The sequence below is a fragment of the Eschrichtius robustus genome, chromosome 1, assembly GCF_028021215.1.
Source record: "Eschrichtius robustus isolate mEscRob2 chromosome 1, mEscRob2.pri, whole genome shotgun sequence".
NCBI classification, from domain to species: Eukaryota; Metazoa; Chordata; class Mammalia; order Artiodactyla; family Eschrichtiidae; genus Eschrichtius; species Eschrichtius robustus.
Genome location: NC_090824.1, coordinates 180,550,629 through 180,572,590, shown reverse-complemented (window position 1 = coordinate 180,572,590; position 21,962 = coordinate 180,550,629). Strand labels below are relative to the sequence as shown.

Here is a 21,962-nt window from a genome sequence, read left to right as displayed (position 1 = left end):
GTGGTTTTGATTTGCATTTCTCTAATGGCTAATTATTTTGAGCATTTTTTCATGTGCTCATTGGCCATTTGTATGTCTTCTTTGGAAAACTGTTCAAATCTTTTACCTCCTTTTAAGTTGTTTTATTTGTCTTTTTATTATTGTTGTATGAGTTCTTTATATATACTTTGTACACGTCTCTTATCAGATATAATTTGCAGATGGTTTCTTTCATTCTGTGAGTTGTCTTTCACTTTCTTGGTATCATTTGCAGCACAAAAGTTTTAAAAATTGATTTATTCCATCTTTACAGTTCTTAAATATCTGATGTGAATCACTGTTTTAACTTTCAGTTGTGTTCTTCCTTCATTAAATACATAGTTTAAAAAAAATCTCAAAAGGCTGGCATTATATCTCTTAGCCTGTTAATTTGAAGGAATCCACAGAAAAGAAATCTACTAGAAACCTCCTTAATTATATATTTATATATCATCCTACAGTTAATTTGTAGTATAACTGTCCACACATATAATTGAAATTTCACATAAAGTGCTTACATCTTTTAAAAAAAATTTTATTGAAGTATAGTTGATTTACAATGTTAATTTCTGCTGTACAGCAAAGTGACTCAGTTATACATGTATATATTCTTTTTCATATTTTCCATTCTGGTTTATCACAGGATATTGATATTTCCCTGTGCTATACAGTAGGGCCTTGTTGTTTATCCATCCCATATATACTAGTTTGCATCTGCTAATCCCAAGTTCCCAACCCTTCCCTCCCCCACCTGACCTCACCTTTGGCAACCACAGGTCTGTCCTCTGTGTCTGTGAGCCTGTTTGTGTTTTGTTTCATAGATGTATTCATTTGTGTTGTATTTTAGATTCCACATATGATATCATATGGTATTTGTCTTTCTCTGTCTGACTTACTTCGCTTAGTATGATAATCTCTAGGTCCATCCATGTTGCTGCAAATGGCCGAGTAGTATTCCACTGTATATATGTACCACATCTTCTTTATCCATTCATCTGTCCATGGACATTTAGGTTGTTTCCATGTCTTGGCTATTGTACAAGCTGCTATGAACATAGGGATGCATGTATCTTTTCAAATTATAGTTTTGTCTGGGTGTATGCCCAGCAGTGGGATTGCTGGATCATATGACATAAAGTGCTTACATCTTAAGTATATGTGTATATCCACACCTAGATCAATATAGAGAACACTCCTAGCCCCTCCAGAGGTTCCCTCACCTAAGCAAACTTTCAGGTGTAAAGTCAGCCAGAATCAGGGAACGTACTTAAGCATCTCTTAGTTCCTTGTTTTGAATATAGATGGACCTGGTATTGGTTTTAGTGACTTTGAAGCCATATGGATTTTGCCATGTTTTAGCAGATGGATGTATGTTCAGAATCTCTTTACATTAATATAAACAGAATATTCTTCAAAGGTGAAGTGCTTCACTTAAGTCTTGGACAGCTTTTCCTGCTCCAGCTTTTAGGAGCGTTTGCTGGAGTTTTTGTGAGAGACTTTATAATTGGACCTCCCCTTCCTAAAAAATGAGAAACTGAGTTTTGGGAAATCTGTTAGCATGTTGTACCACTTGATGGCACTGTTGAATTGGGAACGTGAATGTTGTGGAAAAAGTCATCGGAGCATTTGGTTGTCTATTTCAGAGTAAATGATCCCAATCTTTTATTATATTTTCTCTTTTTAAAATCATCATCTGCTTTGGTGTTTCCTATGAAGAAAAACCTTTGTATTCTTTAATTGAACAGTAACAGTGTTCTTTCACATTAATTTTTTTCTAGACATTTTTGAACACAGAAATAATAGCTTTCAACAGTTAAATTCTTTAGATTTTAAAGAGACAGAAAAAAGCTGGACTTTTTTTTTTGAAAGCTGATTGATTACAAAATAAAAGCCTTTAAGATTCCTTTTTTTTCCCCCTCAGGAGCAAAAGTATGTTATCCTGCTTTCCTGTTCTTACTTGTAGTTAGTAACTGGATGTTTACTTACTTGATGATCATTAACTGCTTGTAGGATACTTAAATGTGTGATTTAGGAGACCTTGAAAGTATAAGCAAGGTTTTATTATTATTTAAGAAAAAAACATTCTTTTTAAATGGTTCACTCATTAATTGTTGGTAAAAATAATTATCACTCTCTGAAGATTATAAAATTCAGTTTTCAAAGGAAGGATCTAAGTTTATTTTCTAGTTCACTTTTAGAAAAGTCAAATGAAATAAATTATATATCTAGCTTAAAATTTAACACAGAAATTTGCTTTTTATGTTGATTAAAGTGTTTTATAACTTTCATGTGATTGATATAGCATTTAGCACTCCATTCCCTTTGGGCTTGCATTTGTAGGAAGGTGGAAAAGACAGAAACATACTTAAATAGGACTAACATTGAAAAAATATATAATTTCTTGTATTATTTGCATCATAGGAGATCTTATTTTGTGAAGTAAGGAATGAACATTCACAGAACTTGGAAGATTTAAGTGGGGCAGGATGACATTTAGTATCAACTATCCATTTAATTGTAAAAAGTATAGTGGAAAAAGGAATTTTAGGGATTTCTTAGTTTGAGAAGGATTTGGTGAGTTTATTAGTAGAGGATTGTGAGAAAATGGAATATCTGGCTTTACTTCCATATGACCAATTATGAAAGAAACAAAAACTAGGATTACTAACTACTTGGAAAGGCTTTTTTTTTTAATTTTATTTTAATTAATTAATTAATTAATTAATTTTTGGCTGTGTTGGGTCTTCGTTTCTGTGCAAGGACTTTCTCCAATTGCGGCGAGCAGGGGCCACTCTTCATCGCGGTGCGTGGGCCTCTCCCGTTGCGGAGCACAGGCTCCAGACACGCAGGCTCAGTAGTTGTGGCTCACGGGCCTAGCCGCTCTGCGGCATGTGGGATCTTCCCGGACCAGGGCTCAAACCCGTGTCCCCTGCATTGGCAGGCGGATTCCTAACCACTGCGCCACCAGGGAAGCCCTGGAAAGGCTTAATTAAAAGAGTTAAGATCTTCTCGGGGATCCTTAAACTAATTTTTAAATTCCTGTTGAAGCTGAAAGTGTTGACCTGTGTTCTTAGTTTACTGATGTTACTCTGCATGGATAGCACAGGCTGCTTTACTTTAAAATGGGTGGCTCTATCCACCTTACTTTTGGGGCTGGGAAAAAGCTTTGAAGTATCACTAGATTGAGCCAATTGGAAGAATAAAAAAAATGAAGCAAAGTATAGGTGACTTGCCCAGGAAAAGAAGAAAAAAGGAAATGACATAGTTTGGTTAAAATTTTTTGCTTCTACATGTTATAATCTCAAATTTTATTGAAAAATACATTGAAAAAGACAATAAAGATTAATATTAATTTTGTAAACTCAGGAGCTAATTCTTAAAAAAAAAAATCCAGGTAGAGAACCATTTAGAAAATATAAAGAAAACATTAAAAAGTTTAAGAATAAGCCAGATGATATACTAGAAGTTTTAAAAAACCACTTGAAAACCTCAGTGAAACAAGTAATTTTTTTGGAAAAAATACACATTTTCAAAATTGATTCAATCAAGACAAAATTAAATAGACCAGTGATTATGGAAGAAAATGTAAAAAGTTATCAGAGTAATTTCTTTGCTGTATCGTTTTTTCCAGAGCATAGGAAGGAGAACTTCCCATTTCATAATATGAAGAAATAGGCAAAATCCTAACAAAAAAAAGAGCGAGGATGTTAAAAGTGTGGACCAGTCTCACTTTCTAATGTCGATATAAAAATTCTAAGTAGGGCTTCCCTGGTGGCGCAGTGGTTGAGAATCTGCCTGCCAATGCAGGGGACACGGGTTCGAGCCCTGATCTGGGAAGATCCCACATGCCGCGGAGCTACTAGGCCCGTGAGCCACAACTACTGAGCCTGCGCGTCTGGAGCCTGTGCCCCGCAACGGGAGAGGCCACAACAGTGAAAGGCCCGCGCACCGCGATGAAGAGTGGCCCCCGCTTGCCACAACTAGAGAAAGCCCTCGCACAGAAACGAAGACCCAACACAGCCAAAAATAAATAAATTAATTAATTAAATTAAAAAAAAAAGTAAAAAGAATCACTCTCACAGGGAAAAAAAAAAAAATTCTAAGTAAAACACTAACAAATTATATTTAATAGTATATTAAAAACAAACATCCAGCATGATCAAAGAGGATTGATCTTAGGAATGAAAAGCTGCTTTAAACAGGAAACTTATTAATATATGTAACAGCAGTAGGGAAAATAAACTATATGATTATCCCATTGACTGCATAAAAGATATTTGATAGGGCTTCCCTGGTGGCGCAGTGGTTAAGAATCCGCCTGCCAATGCAGGGGACATGGATTCAAGCCCTGGTCCTGGAAGATCCCACATGCTGAGCAGCAGCTAAGCCCGTGTGCCACAACTACTGAGCCTGCACTCTAGAGCCCGCCAGCCACAACTACTGAAGCCTGCGTGCCTCGAGCCCGTGCACCACAACAAAGAGTAGCCCCCGCTCACTGCAACTAGGGGAAGCCCGCGCGCAGAAACAAAGACCCAACTCAGCCAAAAATAAATAAATTAATTAATTTAAAAAAAAGATATTTGATAAACTAGTGCTTGTTTGATAAAATATGAAACTTGATCAAATTTAATATTATTCTTATAAAAATTGGATGATACTTCATTAATATGAAGAATATTTTAGAATAAAAGCTGACAGTATCTAAGAAATATCTATCAAGCACCTATGAACAAGTAAGTAAATTATATACGTTAGAAGGTGATAAACTCTATTTTAAAAAATAATAGTGCAGGGTAAGGGGCTAGGGGTGGGATGGATTTGCAGTTTCAATGGTGTATTAAGAATGGGTCTCATGGAGGGGGTGTCATTGGAACTAAGACTTGACCTTTGTGAGGGAGTAAGTGGCGGAGATATTTGGGGAAAGCGGACTCCAGCTACTGAGAAGAGCCAGTGCTGAGGCTCTGAGGATTACTGGGGGTCTGGTGAGACTGGACAGAATAGTAGGAGATGAGGTCAGGTCAATTCATGAGGTCACAGAGTGCTGTTTGAGAGAATTAGAACCTGAGCCTCCCGACTCCCAATGCATTACTCTTTGTTATCCCATGACCTCAACTCTTGAGTCTTATTTTTCTGACCTGTAGTTGTGGCAGTTGGGAGGGGTAGAACCTGGGGCATAGGTTTAAAGTTCTATATTTGTAATTGATCATGAACTGAGAAAAAAAGTATTTGTTGCTAAAGTGGATATGGAAAAGCTAATGTTCCAACTAAAATATAATATATTAAAATATAATACTCTAACTAAAATTTGAAAATTTAGAAAGTAAATTTGGTATTAGTATGAATCCATCTATTATGCATGAAAATTACGTGTGCAGTTGCCCTAGGCTTTTTTTTTTTTCCTGCACTAGCAGACGTTAGGAAAATTATTACATATTTGTGAGAGTGTCTTACAGGATACCTCTTTTTTGTAACATCAGCAAGGAGTAATGTGACCCACATGTGTGCATTTTCTGTGTGACAGGAACTTAACCTTCAATTGATAAAACTTTTAAAATAATTTAAAGAAACATTTAAAATAAAGCTTAACACTAAATGTTTTGATTCAGCTCTTTACATAACGGACTGTACTTCTCATTTCTTTAAAGAAGGGTATAATGCATTTAAAATTTTTTGAGGTACTTTTACAGAGCCACCATATTCTTGACTTCTCTCAACCTCTGTAGTCTTATTTCTGAAATGGTGGTTATAATGTCTACCTGATGGGGTGGTTATTAGGATCAACAAGATAAATAATGGATATTGGATGCCTAGGACAGGGCCTGGCACATTGGTAAGAAGAAATACGTGATAAGTTTTAAAGGAAATTATAATGGTCAAAGAGGAATACAAAGATTTTGAGGCTCCTTAGGCATGAATTTGAGCACTTTCCTCTCCTTGACTCCACCTTTCAAATTTATGTCCATTCTTCCTTCCTTCACTATGTCCCTTCTGAGTTTTCCAGGTCTAATTCTCAGCCTTTCATGGTAGGCAGAGTTTTCTCTGATGATCACACCATTTTCATGTTCTGTAGTATAGTGATATATTCAGGGATATGTAAGACTTGTAGAATTATTTGTCTGTTCTAAATGGCTTCGGGTTGTCGTAGTTTTTGAGCTCTTGCTTTGAATTTTTCTAGTTTTTTGCTTACTTCCTCCCTGTCAGCTCTCATTACTTGCTGCTGTCAGTGCAGCTGCTTATATTAGTTCCTCACGGCTTCTCATCTTCAGAGTCTGGTCTGCTGAGTGTTGAATCATTGGATAATCAAGTTTTATAAAATAATGTCTGTGGCAGGAATGGAAAATAAATTTTTAGCTTGTGTGTTGATTCTGATTAGTAGTGGCTGCCTGGAGTGCTGGAATCTGGAGTTGCATCCAAATTTGATGAGAAAGTGCTCTGATGATGAAAGGGGACAGCAGCATGAGGAAATGCAGATTTGCGTTTACTGTCCTGAGTAAGAATCGAGAAGCCCCGTGTGAGAATCTGAGTGGGTTCTATAATGGGTAGAATAAGTTAGTGTGTGGGCTTTGTGATTTTTTTTTTTTTGACTTCTTAGATACCCTTTTGGTTATTGGTTACCCTTTTACTTTACATTGAGGTTTTGAAATAACTTATCCATGGATAAATGAAGGAAATGATTTAAAAGGATTGTTTTATACTGTTTAAGTTATCTTTGTTTATTTACTCAGTAATTATGTGATTAAAACTTTAAGCCATGTTTTCTTTGCTTGGTATTTCATATTTTATCAAAATTGAGTACTTGATGAAAATTGCAGATGTGCAGTAAATGTACTGAATGGAAAATACCAGATTATTAATAAACTTTCACAAGGCAAATTGAATTTCCAAATACTTCATTATGATGGCAATACATAGGCATGTCTGTATGATTATTATTAGTTTTTATAATCATTTAATGTGTGAATATATCTGAGAAAGTTTAAATTTTAAAATGAGTTATTTCTGGTGTGCCTTTCCTTTTACACATATCACATATAACTTTTGCAGGTTGGATTTGCTACCATTTTATGCAAGATTGGTTGCTACATTGCATCCCTGCATGTCTGATGTAGCAGAGGATCTTTGTTCCATGCTGAGGGGGGATTTCAGATTTCATGTATGTATTTAAGCATTTATTTTGTAATATATATATATACACACTTATGAGTGAGGATTCTTTAGTTTAAAAATATTATTATTTTATTGGTAAGCACATTTTGAAACTTGATAGTGGTATAACAGTTCAGAATGTATGGACTTCTAAATTTTTAAAATGTAAATCTACTCAACAAAGCTTGAAATTGATAAATGCTATTCCAATTTGGAGATGAGCTCTTGCTGCTACCTTGTTTTCCCATTGTAGGTTCTGCACTTCTTGCTTTTGTAAAGTAAAAACATTCTCCAAGGTCAAGAGAGCCAGCAGGCCTCATTGGTGTTCCCAGAAGAAATGTAGGATTGGCCATGACAAGTCAGGGCACACAGTGCCTGTAGGATGCCTATTTAGGTGTTGGGGGTCCAACGTTTGGGGCACACGAAGTTGCGTAAATGCTTTGATCTCAGTGAATGCTGTCATAGACCATGTTTTTATTGATTCTTGCCTTAAGAATCTTTAGCTTGAAGAAAGATTCTTAATAGAGTGCCCATGAGTGGTTCTCCCAAACCCATGTTACCCCACCATCTTGTGGATACAGGCTTGAAAGGAGTAAAAGGATACCTTAGCGTTGACTGAAAGTGAACATTGGTAGAATTTGAAAAGACATGAAACGCAAGTGTTCATGTATGCCCATGGAAAAATTGTGTTTGTAAAATTTAGCTTTATATAGCAAGTTGCTTGGAATGCAAATAAATGTTTGCTCTGCTCAATATGCATTTCACTGCACTAGCTATACACAAATCGGTAGTATGGCTGAGCACCAGAACAGACATAATTCCTGAGGTCAGGAATCTCATGATGTAATTGGGAAGATAAGGCATAAATACTCATAAAAGCAAGAGTGAAATAAAAATTTAAACCCTAAATAAATTTGATATTATAAGGAAGTGCATGCTTAATTGCCAAATGAATTGTTGGAGAGTCAGTGCCTTGAGTCCAGAGAAAGCAAAAGTCTGTGTGAGGGGTGGAATGGCCTCTAAAGGCTTCTTGCCATGGGTGTTAATTTGTTAGTCTGAGATTTGTGGGTAAGATTTTTCTGGGCCAGCTTTTTTGTGTTTCAGACTTTCATAGATAATATTAATCAAGGACAGGTTTCTATGTCTAGAGAAGTTTGGAAACACTGAGATCCAGGAAGTTAAACCGTTTTGCTTTTGTTTTATGGTAAGAATTCTCAAAGCTTTAATAGGGTAATGAGCACTGTGAGCCTTCTGGAAGGGGCTGAATATACAGTCACTCAAAAGACGCACTGTTTACATGCTGCTAGTTCGGGGGCAGATGTGTCTGAAGTCATATTGTTGGTATTTTAATCCCATCATACAGATACAGACAAGACACTGTTTTACTAGCAGGCAGTATGACTGCATTGTATGAGTTACATGTGTACACCCCTCCACCAAAGCTACAGTCAAACAAAACATGAGTTGCTGGACCAAGCATAATTAGTGCTTTTGGTGAGAAACCTAAAATTAAGAAAATTCTGTTCATGTGTACTTCCCATCCCATCTTTGAAAATTGGGGTGAGAGTTGAGGGAATTGGCATTTTTGTTATTGTTGTAAGGTTTCATTACAACTAGAAGAGTATCAGGATTCCAGAGTATATTTGGGAACTGCTGTTCTCAGGGGAGAGAAGAGAGGGCACTTGATGTCATCGATCACCTCTGCTTCCTCCAGGGTCTAGCCTTTCCCACCCTCAAATCTGCAGACTTTGCCATTGACTTTTTATCAGGCAATAAATGTGCTCAACACTCTCCCATCCTTAAAATAAAAACAGGAAAACTTTCCTCAACTGCACCTCTCCTCCCATCCTCTTTCATTTCCTTCTTGTTTGATGTTGTAGAGTATACGTGTCTCTTGCACTTCTGACGTTTACCCTTTGTTTTACCATCATAGCGCCCTGGCAGAAACCACCAGTGTCCTCCTAATCGCCTCATCCTAGTTGATGTCCCTGCAGATTCTGAATTGCTGGACTCCCCTGCCTTTTAGGAAACTCATTCTGACTCTACCACATACTAGCATTGTAACTTTGGCCAAGTTACTTAAGTGCTCCATACCTTGATTTCCTGGCTTGTTAAGTGGGATAATTTGTATTTTAATAAATTTATTTATTTATTTATTTTTGGCTGCGTTGGGTCTTCGTTGCTGCGCGTGGGCTTTCTCTAGTTGCGGCGAGCGGGGGCTGCTCTTCGTTGCGGTGCGCGGGCTTCTCATTGCGGTGGCTTCTCGTTGCGGAGCACAGGCTCTAGGCGCAAGGGCTTCAGTAGTTGTGGCACGTGGCCTCAGTAGTTGTGGCTCGCGGGCTCTAGAGTGCAGGCTCAGTAGTTGTGGTGCATGGGCTTAGTTTCTCAGTGGCATGTGGGATCTTCCCGGACCAGGGCTCGAACTTGTGTCCCCTGCATTGGCAGGCGGATTCTTCTTCACTGCACCACCAGGGAAGTCCCAATTTGTATCTTTTTAAATGTGATTGTTCTTACTGATTAAACGAGATAATTCATATAAAGCTCATCACACAGATGTCATTATAATAATAATTACCTCTTCTCTACCACCACTCTCTCCTGCTTCTCACTTATGACTGCTCTCCTCAATATCCTTTGCTCTTTTTTCCAGCTGAGTTTATATGTTGGTGTTCCTTCCCCAGACTTTCTTCCTTCACCCTCCTTTATGATGGAATACAGTTTACCTGGGGTTCAGGTGGCATCTATTTCCCAGCAGCCTCACGTATATATCTCTTGCCAGAACCTCTCTCCTGGTGCTTAATAAGTTCTCATGTACTTTTAGCTAAATACATCCATAAAACTCATTTTCTTCTCAAAAATGTCTTTATCCTTCACTTTCTTATACCAGCTTCTATATTCTCCCTATAAATTTGCAATATATTTTATCTAATCACTGAGGGAAGTACATCTACTTTCACCCCTCTGACATTCGGGAGCCAAATTTGCCAAATTCTATTGATATATCTGCTAAAACACCTCCTCAAGGCTAGCGTCTCTCCTTCATTCCCAGTGCTGCTGTCTTTCACTCTCTGTAGCTTGAATTAGGAGTATAGCTGTTTCACCAGGTTTCCCATCTCTGGCTTCTATCCAGCTCCAACATATTGTCACAATTGATCCTATTTGTCCCGTGCTTAAGAACCTCACCTGAGAAATAACGCTGTTTAGCAAAACAGTATGAAATCTCACCTGGTAGAGAAATTCTAGTTAAAGCAACGGATTTGCTAATTTGACTAACAGGTTAGTGAAGGTAATAACAATGAGAAACCATCACATATACTTGAGATTGGAATTTGGAGAAGGAATTTGGCAGCATGTTTCAAGATCCTTAGAGGCATTCATACAGTGGACAACTCTGGGAATCTGTCCCAAGTAAACAATTCTAAGTACCCCAGAAAGCTTTATTCACATCATGAATTGTAATAGGGAAAAAAAGGAAACTAATCTAGAAGTCCAACAATGGATTAAGAAAATGGTCATATAATCATAATGCTGAAATGATATAGAACCATTGAAAGTCTTGTTTACCAAAAAGTTTTCAAATCATAGAGAAAGTGCTTTTTTTTTTAAACATTTTTATTGGAGTATAATTGCTTTACAGTGGTATGTTAGTTTCTGCTTTATAACAAAGAGAATCAGCTACACATATACATATATCCCCATATCTCCTCTCTCTTGCGTCTCCCCCCATCCTTCCTATCCCACCCCTCTAGGTGGTCAGAAAGCACTGAGCTGATCTCCCTGTGCTATGCAGCTGCTTCCCACTAGCTAGCTATTTTACATTTGGTAGTGTATATATGTCCATGTCACTCTCTCACTTCATCCCAGCTGACCCTTCCCCCTCCCCGTGTCCTCAAGTCCATTCTCTACGAAAGTGCTTTTTTTAGGGGAAAAAAAGCAAGCTCTAAAATCTTACACATAATAAATTTATAGTTATGTTAAAATTCTTGGCAAGTAAAGACTAGAAAAAATTGTATATCAGTATGCTACCAGTGGCTGTCTTTGGATAGTGGGGTTATGCGAAATTTTTTTCCTTTCTAGTTTTGTGTGTCCTCCACATTTTTAGCAAGGCCTATTTCTTTAATAATGGAGAAGACAACTTTTATTTAAATATAGCCATATCACCCTCACTGATGGACATTTTTGAAATCAGTGATCTTCTAACTTTTTTGATCAAGCCTCTCTGTTGGTAAAATAAGTTGACCACATATCCCAGTATAGGCATATTTATTTATAAATTATATGCATTTGTAATTCTACCAGATATTTTATGTATATCATAAAACATACAAAAATAACTTTAAAAGTATGAGATAAAAAACAAAAACATAAATAGATGTTTCAACATTTCTTTTTCCCCACACCCCAGTAGATCAAGAGTCTTGCCCTCCCTATTTGGAGATCAGTGGTCCCTAGAATAAAATAAATAAGTTTCTTTGAAGGCAAATTTACTTATTTATAAACCCAGTGCCTACTTAGTGTTTAGAGTGTAGTGGATTTTCCAAAAAATTAGTTGAATGATTGAATGTTTCTGTAAAACAAAATGAACAAATTATGGAGGACAGAAAATATAATATTTGGGTGAAGTTATAGAGGGGCCGGTTTGGGGCAAAGGGTTCTTCCTCCAGGGGAATAATGAATGATAGGCCTTGGAAATTTTTACTTTTGTATCTTGACATATCTGAAGAGTTTTTATTAATGTGTATGAATTTAGTTATTTGAGTAATCTCAATTCCAGCTGTTATTAATAAATGAGTTGTAAGCAGCATTTTTGCTAAATTTGATTATGTAAGTAAAATCTGAGACATTATTGAACTAAAAATATATAGAAAATTTTACATTGTTAATTCATCTGTATTTACTTTTGCAGAAGTGTTTGACATACCATTTGATCCTAAAGAGTCAACAAATGAGATTGGAAAATATTAAATGAGAAGTCAGAATAAGTCTGTTTTTTATGTCACAGTCTTTTGAAAAGCCTTCAGTTTTTTTCATCTGAAAATGAGGGAGTGAGATAATTGATTTCTAATACTTCATTTAAAAATTCTACAATCTTGTCATGTTAGTTAGATTGTACCTCCTTAACCTCAATAATATTTAGGAATAATTGTGAATGATACACTATGTTATGTGTTTTGTAAACTGTGATGCTCAGTAATACCTAAATTGTATGATCTCCACAGCACAGTTGTTAAGAGCTTGTGCATCCAGAATCACCCAGGGAGATTTTTAAAAACATGTATATGTATTTCCCAGCCCTACTCCCTCTAAAGATTCAGCCTTCAGTATATCATTTTTCAAATGCTTCTTTATACTTTTTCTATTTCTACATTTCTTTAACTGTAAAAGAAATACATGCTCAGTGTGGGTGATTTAGAAAATATATAAAGAAGAAAGAAAGGAGGGGGAACCTCATAATATCATCACTTAAAGCAAACCTTGTTAATATTTTAGTATGTTTTCTTTACTTTTTTTCTTCTGTAGTTTTTGATGGATGCTTTTGTATTTTATGTACAATTTCCCACTTTTATTTCTCACTCAGAAGTATTTTACAGCATCATTTAAAACACTTCTCAAGCATCATTTTAAAGTTTGTATACTCTTTTGTCCTAGACGTTAATTGCTTAGTATCAAGTGAAGTATAGTTATCATCATTACTGCCCCATCATCATCATCCTTGTTTTTAATCCTTATTTTACCAAGTGAGCCAGTAGGTTCAGGGAGTTTTATATGAATTGTTCAAGATTATATACCCCTACCCCCACCCCAAATGGCATGAAATGACCACAGGACCTCAGGTGTTGTGACTGTAGATCTTTTAGTCTTTCACGTCACTGCAATATGTATATAAACATTAAGCATTTTCATTAATTTGTTCACTCAGTGAACATTGATTTTGTGTCAATGTATTAGTGATACAATGTACAAATGTGGATAATATTAATAATGGCTAATACTTAGTGAACTCTTCGTGGTCTGAGTCACTATTGATTGTGCTTTGTATGTATCAGTTCACTTAATTAAGACTCATAACTGTATGATATAGGTTACTTTCATTAGTTCCATTTTACAGATGAGGAAATTGAGGCACAGAGTTTAAGTAACAGTAAGTGATAAAGCTGGGAATTAAACCTAGCAGATCTGGTCCAGAGTCTACCCTCTTAATCTAGAGTGTAGGTGAAACTTGCCTCGGAGTTCACAAAATAAGATAAATTAAAAGAGGAGCTTTTTTTTTAATATATAAATTTATTTATTTATTTTTGGGTGCCTTGGATCTTCGTGGCTGCACGCGGGCTTTCTCTAGTTGCGGCGAGCGGGGTCTACTCTTCGTTGTGGTGCGTGGGCTTCTCATTGCGGTGGCTTCTCTTGTTGTGGAGCATGGGCTCTAGGCGTGCGGGCTTCAGTAGTTGTGGCTCGTGGGCTCTAGATTGCAGGCTCAGTAGTTGTGGCGCACGGTCTTAGTTGCTCCTCGGCATGTGGGATCTTCCCGGACCAGGGCTCGAACCCGTGTCCCCTGCATTGGCAGGCAGATTCTTAACCACTGTGCCACCAGGGAAGTCCCAAGAGGAGCTTTTTGTATGCAGTACTTATCAAACACCTATTTGTGAAAACACCTTTATGAAGGCTAAATTGCAAGGCTAGAATAAATAGTCAAATTTATTCAATATTACTTTGTTTTATAGACTAATTAAAGTAGAGTCTAGTTCTAGTTTTTTCTGTTTGTCTCTAATCTCAAAGCTATTTTGTCTGCTTGAATGACGTGATTAAAGTTCTGTAAGTTGAGTTTTTGTGATTTTATTTTTAGTTGCAGTTTTATTGATGCTTTAGATTAAATATAGTTATAGTGAGTTTCTAATTTCCTCTGATTTAAGTGAGTAAGCATGGTTTTGTTCAAAAATTATCACTGAAGATCTAAAAAGTCTAAACACCTACCTCTGTTTGCTATAGAAAGTAGGTCCTTAAAAAGGAAGATGATAAATTCCATTAATTGTAAGCTGTCTATGTAGAAGTTTAATACTTACGTAAAAGATTGTTACTAATTGTCCAGGTGCGGGTGAGGTTTGGACTTATTTTGAATCCCAGCACATGATAGAGCAGTGGAATTCTCAAGTACAAGTTTGGAGTCTGGGGTTTTGGTACTGATCCTTGGTCAGGTCATTTGACAGCTTTGTGTTCTTCAACTGTTGTTGTTTTAACTATTAAATCAGAATTATACAGCTTTTGCTCCTTTCTCAGGGTGTTGTTATGTGGAACAAATAAGATAGGATAGTACTCTGAAAAAATAAGGAACACTAAACTAGTTAAAAGCACTACCGTATTATTGTTATTGTTTTTCACAGAAAAGGCTTCTAGACTACAGGTTTGGTTTTCTGGTGAAAATGTAATTCTGAGGTTAAATCCAGTTACATTTATCGTGACGTGTCTGTTCACATGGTACTGTCGTAATAGGATTTTGTTATGTTCAATATTGCTTGAAATGTGTGCCTAAGTAGAGGGCTTATATTTGCAAAGGATTTGAACTTTGATATACGACTGTGACTGTTGATAAAAAATAGTGATTGTATTGGAAATTTCATTGTACTAATGAATTTACAATAAAAAATGTATATAGTTCATAATTATAATACACTAACTGAGCCTTAATATTTTTGCTTAAGTGAGCTCTTGGTGTTTATTATTTTTAAAGCAGCATTTCCTAAAGTGTATTCCTTATAATATTAATTTAACAAACTAGTCATTGTTACCATTTCAAAAGAGGGGTTTATATTGCCAAATAAATTTGAGAAACATTGAATTAAATTAAGTTAAACAGGTTTCTTTATTTGAGAGCCTCTTAAGGCTGATGAAATGCATTGTTTCCCCAAATTATTTGACCATGAAACAGTTTTGCAAAGCATGTCCTGGCACTGGTGTTCCACAGAGCTTATTTTGCTTTAACTTAAGATAATTTGAATATGGCAAGAAATTATGCCCAAATTTATTTAAAATATCTAGAGTGAATTCAGTCTTATTAAAATAACAATTCTTATCACAGATTTCAAAGTGTTAATTATTTAAGCAATGTCTCTTCTCTTAATTTGTAGGTACGAAAAAAGGACCAGATCAATATTGAAACAAAGAACAAAACTGTTCGTTTTATTGGAGAACTCACTAAGTTTAAGATGTTCACAAAAAATGATACACTGCATTGTTTGAAGGTTAGTGGTGAATCATTTGAAATATTTTTTAATAGACACATCTAAAGTTTTAATGCTTCAGTTTATAAATGCTGGGAAATGATGTAATTAAGAAATATTTGATTAATCTACAGGAAGACAAGGAGTAAAAAGGAACAATAAACAGATGAACAAAATAGAGAACAAATAATAAGATGGTAGATACAAATACAAGTATAACAGTAATTGCATGAAATGTAGAAGGACAAAATACATTAAGTAAAAGCCTTACAAATGTAAGACTTGATTAAAACAACAACATTATATGCTGACTACAAGGAAGATGCCCTTAAATATTAACACCAGGAAGCCTAAAATAAAAAGATGGGGGAAATAGACCATGGAAGCACTAAAAATAAATAAATAAATAAAAGCACCTGGTTTTATTATTATCAGACAAAGTAGGCTTTAAGGCACAAAGCATTATTAGAAATAAAGAAACATAGTTCATAATGATGATGAGGTCCTTTGAATAGGAAAGTGTGTTACCTTCCTGAATCAGTATGCATCCAGTACTGTATTTTTAGAATACATAAAGCAAAAAATCGACAAGGAAAGAGAAGTAAATCCACAATTACAGTGAGAGACTTGAAAACACCTTTTAGTAGCTGAAAGCATAGGCAGACAACATTAGTAAGTGTATTCAGGATTGAACAACACAGTTAACAACCTTAATCTAATTGACACTATACCCAACAGGATCAGAATTTATAACCTCTTCAAATGCACATGGATGATTTACCAAAATCAACCAAAAAGAAGGTCTCAGCAAGTTCAAAAAAATTGAAATTATTCAGATTATTTTTTTTTGTCCACAATAGAATTAAGGTAGAAATTCATTAGTAACTAGTTTCGTGTGGTAAAGCTGATGCAGCATAGATGAAATAATTCTTCTACATTTGGAATTGGTCATTACTAACAATAACAAATTTTTTATCAGGTTGATTTCTTTAAGATATCACTAGGTATGTCACACAAAATGGTTCTCATGGGTTCAAATACATTTGGAAAACCCTGAGTTAAACAACTTTCTTTACTGCATGATTTCTTAAGAGTATTTAAAATATTAATAATCGTTGTAAATATTCAAGGGGTTAAGTCTCCTAAACCTACTTGAAGCATCTCAGGAGACTACAAAGTACGTTAGGGGAATTTTGGACAGCACTTTAAGAGAGGTTGTGAAAGTTTCTTCAACGCTGTCATTGAAAGGAGTCATGCCATGAACAACTTAGACATATTAGTATATTTCTTTATATTAATTACTGATATATATAGGAAAAATATACATTTATTTGACACAGGTTCATTTCTGTACATTTGTTTTAAGGAAATAATCATAAACGTGCACAAATTTATCTGCAAGAATGTCACACCATTGTTTATAGTAGCAAAAAATTGTAAACAATTTGGATGTCCCATAAATAAGAATCAGTTAAGTTTTAGTATAGTTCATATTGTAAGTACTATGCACCCTTTAAATCATGCCATAGAAGGATAATAAGGACGTGGAAAAATACTCATGTTAGCCCAAGAAAACCAAATTATTAAATGATATGTGTAAATCTTTTTTGGCTTAGAAAATGTGCACAGAAAAATATTGGGGGGATAAATAGTAAAATGTGGTAATGTGTTTGTAAATTTCATACAGTAAGGCTTTTGTTGTCAGAAGTTTAAAGGTAAATGTCATATAAACCAAAACCAAAAAGCTATTTAGAAAATGTTAGCTATGTCTGTGGCATTTGCTTAAATACATAGCATCTCCTGATAAATATAAAACGGGCTTTGATAAATTAGTTTTCATATATCTATCTAAAAGGAACGACATTAAATATCCTGAAGTTTTTAGATAAAATTCTATGGCCTAACACAAAGATACCCAGTGATGAAGCTTGGCATCTAAAGTAGACTGGGTTTTTTTTTTAAATTGAATTATAGTTGATTTACAATGTTGTGTTTAGCTTTTCTTCTTTTTACAGTGACATTTTAAAACTTGTTGCACACATTAGGTGCATAATGTTTTCTTTCTCTAATAGGATTGAAATGTTGTGTTTGTGGTTTTTCATCATTATTATTTTTACAGATGCTTCTATCAGACTTTTCCCATCACCATATTGAAATGGCATGTACCCTACTAGAAACATGTGGAAGATTTCTTTTCAGATCTCCAGAATCTCACCTGAGGACCAGTGTACTTTTGGTAAGGGCTTGAGGATCCTAGCAAGAGGTTGAGGTTCTTGATTTACTCCAGGGGTTAAAAATTTTGATGAGTGCCTTTTATCTCGCTCTGCCATTTAAACACTTCTACCTAAACTAGAACTCCAGCCGTTCCTGGAGAGCTGTAGGAATTTTTCTCATTTGACTGCCAGTGAGTTCACACTATTGTAAAGGGGGATTAAATTCAGCTCCAGATAACTTTTTACAAATGATGCAGAGGAGCAGGTACTCTAAATACTATTGTGTTAGAGCCCTCTTTGTGGGTGTTCTTGGTACATCGTTACTGTGCCATAAGCACATAAATTATAAAGCTTAAATTTTTTAAATTGGAAAACATAAAACATAAGCTTGAAAAATTAACTTGGGGGAGAAGATATTTCTTAAGCTAATTAGGATGCCAGCATGGCCATCAAGTTTATTAAGCAGTTAAGTTAATACGCTTATTGGTAATACCCATGCATTCGACTGCAGCCTTTGCAGGGGAGAGAGTGTGGTGGGGGAGGGTGTCAGTGTTAGCCCTGGTTTAGGACTCCCCGGGAAGAGACTGTCATTACATCAGTGTTGCTTTTACGGACGTGTTGATTGTGTCGTTTTCTCTAGGTGTGTTATTTTTTAGAATCTAGTTGTAAGCTTGAATACTTCTCTGGCAATATTTAAAATGAAAAAAAATGGGAATGTATTTCTAGTAAACAAAAATATTAATGTGAAGGCCATCACATGGACTTTATATCCACATTCTCTCTAGGCTTATTCATATAATAATCATTCCAAGTTCAAATTTTTATTGTAACACAGAAAAAATTCTTCCTCCTCTTTGGCTCAAGCTGGTAAGGTTAAATGAGACACTGCATATGAAAATGTAATAGAGATGCCAAGAAAGCTTAGGTTTTAAAAATGTCTATATTTTATTTGTAATATTGAACCCTCTATGTTTACTTTTTGCTAGGGAAAGTTTACTAGTTGTGGTGGTGTGGATGCTTATCCCATTGCTGGAAACCAAAGTTCTTCCTGCCCGTCTGGTTTTCTTCGCTCAGCGGATCTTTCCCCCTCTTGTAGCGAAAGCAGCTAGCCTTTATCATTGATTGTCTTGCTTTCTGGATAGGAGCCTTGTTTATCATATAACGCTTTTGGGGCTCCTCCTATGTGTTAGGCACTGAACTCAGTTCTGCAGGGATGTTATGGCTGGTTGGGGGTGGTTAGTACAAAGAAACGAAACATAGTTGCCATACTCAAAGTGGTCCATATCTAGTGCTAATTCCAGTGTAGCGTTTAAGTGCTTTAACAGAGAGAGGTATGCCGAGGATTTTATGGGCTCATGGAGGGAGTACTTAAGCCAGACTGAATGAGTCAGGAGAGATCTTCCCTAACAGCTTCCCAGTGTTTATTGAGTGTTTATTGAGTCTGACTCTTCTGTCAGACCCTTGGGATGTAAAAGTGAGAAAGATAGTTCCTGCCCTCATGGAATTTGCAGTCTAATAACTCAGACAGATGGACAATTGGAACACAGGGAGGGGGATGCAATATAATACTGTGGGTCAGCATAGGGTATTATGTGTATAGATAGAAGAGGCGCTTAATCTAGTCTTGGTATGTCAGGAAAGGTTTCCTGGAAAAAATGGTGTTTATTTTAGAGACTAACCTGAGTCTCAAAGGCAGAGAAGAGAGATACACTGAGTCAAGAGGCTGCAGGTAAGACTGGAGACGTAGGCACAGCCCCGAGTGTGATCACTGTGCTAAGGAACGAGGGTTTTCCCGCAGTGGTAGAGAGTAGCTATTGAAGGATGTTAAGCAGGTAGGATAGGTATGATCAGATTTATGGTTTTAGAAAGATCGGTGTGGAGGAGATAACTGAGGTGGCTGAGGCCAGAGGTAGACAGAACAGTGAAACGGCTGTTTTCAAAACCTACGGGGAAAACAATGAAGAAATGGTAAGGATGGGGGGATGGGGAATAATAACTGGCTGTATGAAGAATATTAGGAAGCAGAACTGATGAGATGTGATGGTGAGATACTAGGGACGAGGAAGAGAAAGGGACCTAAGATAAGACCCCGGATTCCAGCATGAGCATCTGAGAGGATGATGGTGCCAGTCACAGAGATGAGGGAGTAGGAGGAGGGAAGAGATGGAGAGTTTGGTTTGAAGCACACGAACGCTTATGGGATGATCTAAAATATATCCATATTTGTTTGGGAACACATATAACCTTTTAACTGGTTTGCATTTAAAATTATTCTTGGCTGATGTTAAAAGTAGTTTGGTGTGGGGACTTCCCGGGCGGTCCAGTGGTTAAGACTTCGCCTTCCAATGCAGGGGGTGTGGGTTCCATCCCTGGTGTGGGAGCTAAGATCCCACATGCCTCCAGACCAAAAACAACCAAAATATAAAACAGAAGCAATATTGTAACAAATTCAATGAAGACTTTAAAATTGGTCTACATCAGAAAAGAAAAAAGAAAGTTGTTTGGTGTGTGTGTTGGGGGAAAAGGTTCTAAAGTGGTCTACATAACAGGTTGAAACTAGTCTTGGTTTAAAACTGTTATGTATGTACAAATGAAAAGTTAAGTGTTGCATTATGTTTTGTCCAAAGAACTTACAGGGTGAGGTCATTATCTCTAGCCCTGTTAAACATGGAACTGTTCTCTCTGTCTGGAAGAGTCAACATTTAATAAGCATTCACAAATTATAAAATAGATGTCAGGAGAGGAGCTAGGCTACAACCTGTATACTTTAGCAGATTCATAGACAAGAGAAACAATTGTGAAACTTGGTATACCCATAACTGAACTTATGAAAGAGCAGAATTTCCCCCCAGTATACGATGGTTTTACGTGTATGGAAAGGCAGACCATGGGAAAGATTTGAATGTGTTTTAAAAAATTCATTCATTACTTTGTATATTAATAAACATTAATTGCAGGCCTCTCATGTGCTAGGCCAGGCACTGTTTTACGTGCTGGGTTTACAGCAGTGAACATGCTGCAGCCCCTGCCCTCCCTGAGCTTGCAGACACAGCCTTCTTTCCAAAGCTTGAAGTCTTGCCTCCACCTGCCACCACCTGCCACCCCAGTCCAGACACCTGCTTGAAGCTCTTCAGTGCTTTTCTACAGGCTTCAAATCCAGCATTGTTACCACGGTCTGCAGAATCTGGTCTCACCGAGCCTCTCCTCACTCCTTAGAGCTGATCTCACGCCATTCCATGCTGGCGCCACACTGGCCTTCATGTAGTTCCTGTAACAGAGCCTTCTCTCCTCATTGCCTCTCGTCTTGCTGTTGCTTCTGCCTCAGGTGCTCTCTCTGTGTCTCTTCTCAACCTTTTGTCATCCTTCTGAGCACAACTCAAATGTCACTTTTGCAGAGAGGCTGTCCCTAAGCCACCCTGACTAAAGTGGGCTCTCATTACTCTCCATCTTAGGGCCTTGTTATTTTCCTTCATAACACTATTCACAATTAGTATTTAAAAGGTTGTTAGTTTATTTGTTGGCTTGTTTATTCTGTCTTCCTACGCCAGACTCTTAGGCTTCATGAAGGTAGGAGCCACGTCCGTCTTGTTCACTGGTGACTTCCAGCACCTAGCGTAGTGCCTGGCACATAGTAAGTGCCAAGTAAAATGTTGAATGGCTGAATAAATTCAGTAATCTTAATACTTAGTGTGGTGCTGTTTTAAGAACTAGGAGTACTGTTTGAAGATCTTCAACTGGTCAGTCCGTGGTTCTCAACTGGTGTCTAGTGGGTAGAGGTGAACGTTGCTGCAAAACATCCTGCAGTGCACAGAGCACCCTCCCCCCACACACCCCGACAAAGAACTATCCCGTCCAAAACGGCAGTAGTGCTGAGGTTGAGGATCCTGAAGTAGATGATGATTGACTGTTTTTAATCACCTCCTGGAGCTGATGCTGAGGGCTGTGGACAAGTTGTGACACTGGGGGCTTTTAGTTTTCTTGTCTGTAGAGATATGTCAGATTTACCAGGTACAACATTGGATGGCGCAGGCTCTCAGAGTAAAGTTATTCTCAGCTGTTGTGTGTGGAACAGCCAGAGGCATTCACCCCTTTATTTATATTGTTGGTCCTTAATTTCAGTCACTCGTATATAAGCCTTGTTTTACGTAGAATTCATATAGTTTGGCAGAGTTATAAGTCAAGTTATATTTGTAACAGAGTTCTCTGAGTATTTTATTGGACAAGGCCTAAGACCAAGCAGTTATGGACTAATTTGTTCTAAAAACATGATTAGTGATATAACAATTAGTATGCTTGCATACTCTTAGAAATACCTAGTAATTGTTTTTTCCCTTTTCTAGCCCTTTATCTTGAAATCTTATCACTGAGAGTA

The 21,962-nt window shown here is 36.7% G+C and overlaps 1 protein-coding gene across 2 annotated transcripts in view; it reads left to right on the top strand.

Annotated features, from left to right (window-relative positions):
• UPF2 (UPF2 regulator of nonsense mediated mRNA decay) overlaps positions 1 to 21,962 on the top strand; it is a 93,285-nt gene that overhangs the window by 35,565 nt on the left and 35,758 nt on the right. For both annotated transcript variants that reach the window (XM_068560160.1, XM_068560169.1), the window contains exons 9-11: positions 7,063 to 7,171; positions 15,285 to 15,398; positions 17,497 to 17,613. In XM_068560160.1, coding sequence (XP_068416261.1) covers positions 7,063 to 7,171; positions 15,285 to 15,398; positions 17,497 to 17,613 — 340 coding nt within the window. The remainder of the gene's footprint in view (positions 1 to 7,062; positions 7,172 to 15,284; positions 15,399 to 17,496; positions 17,614 to 21,962) is intronic.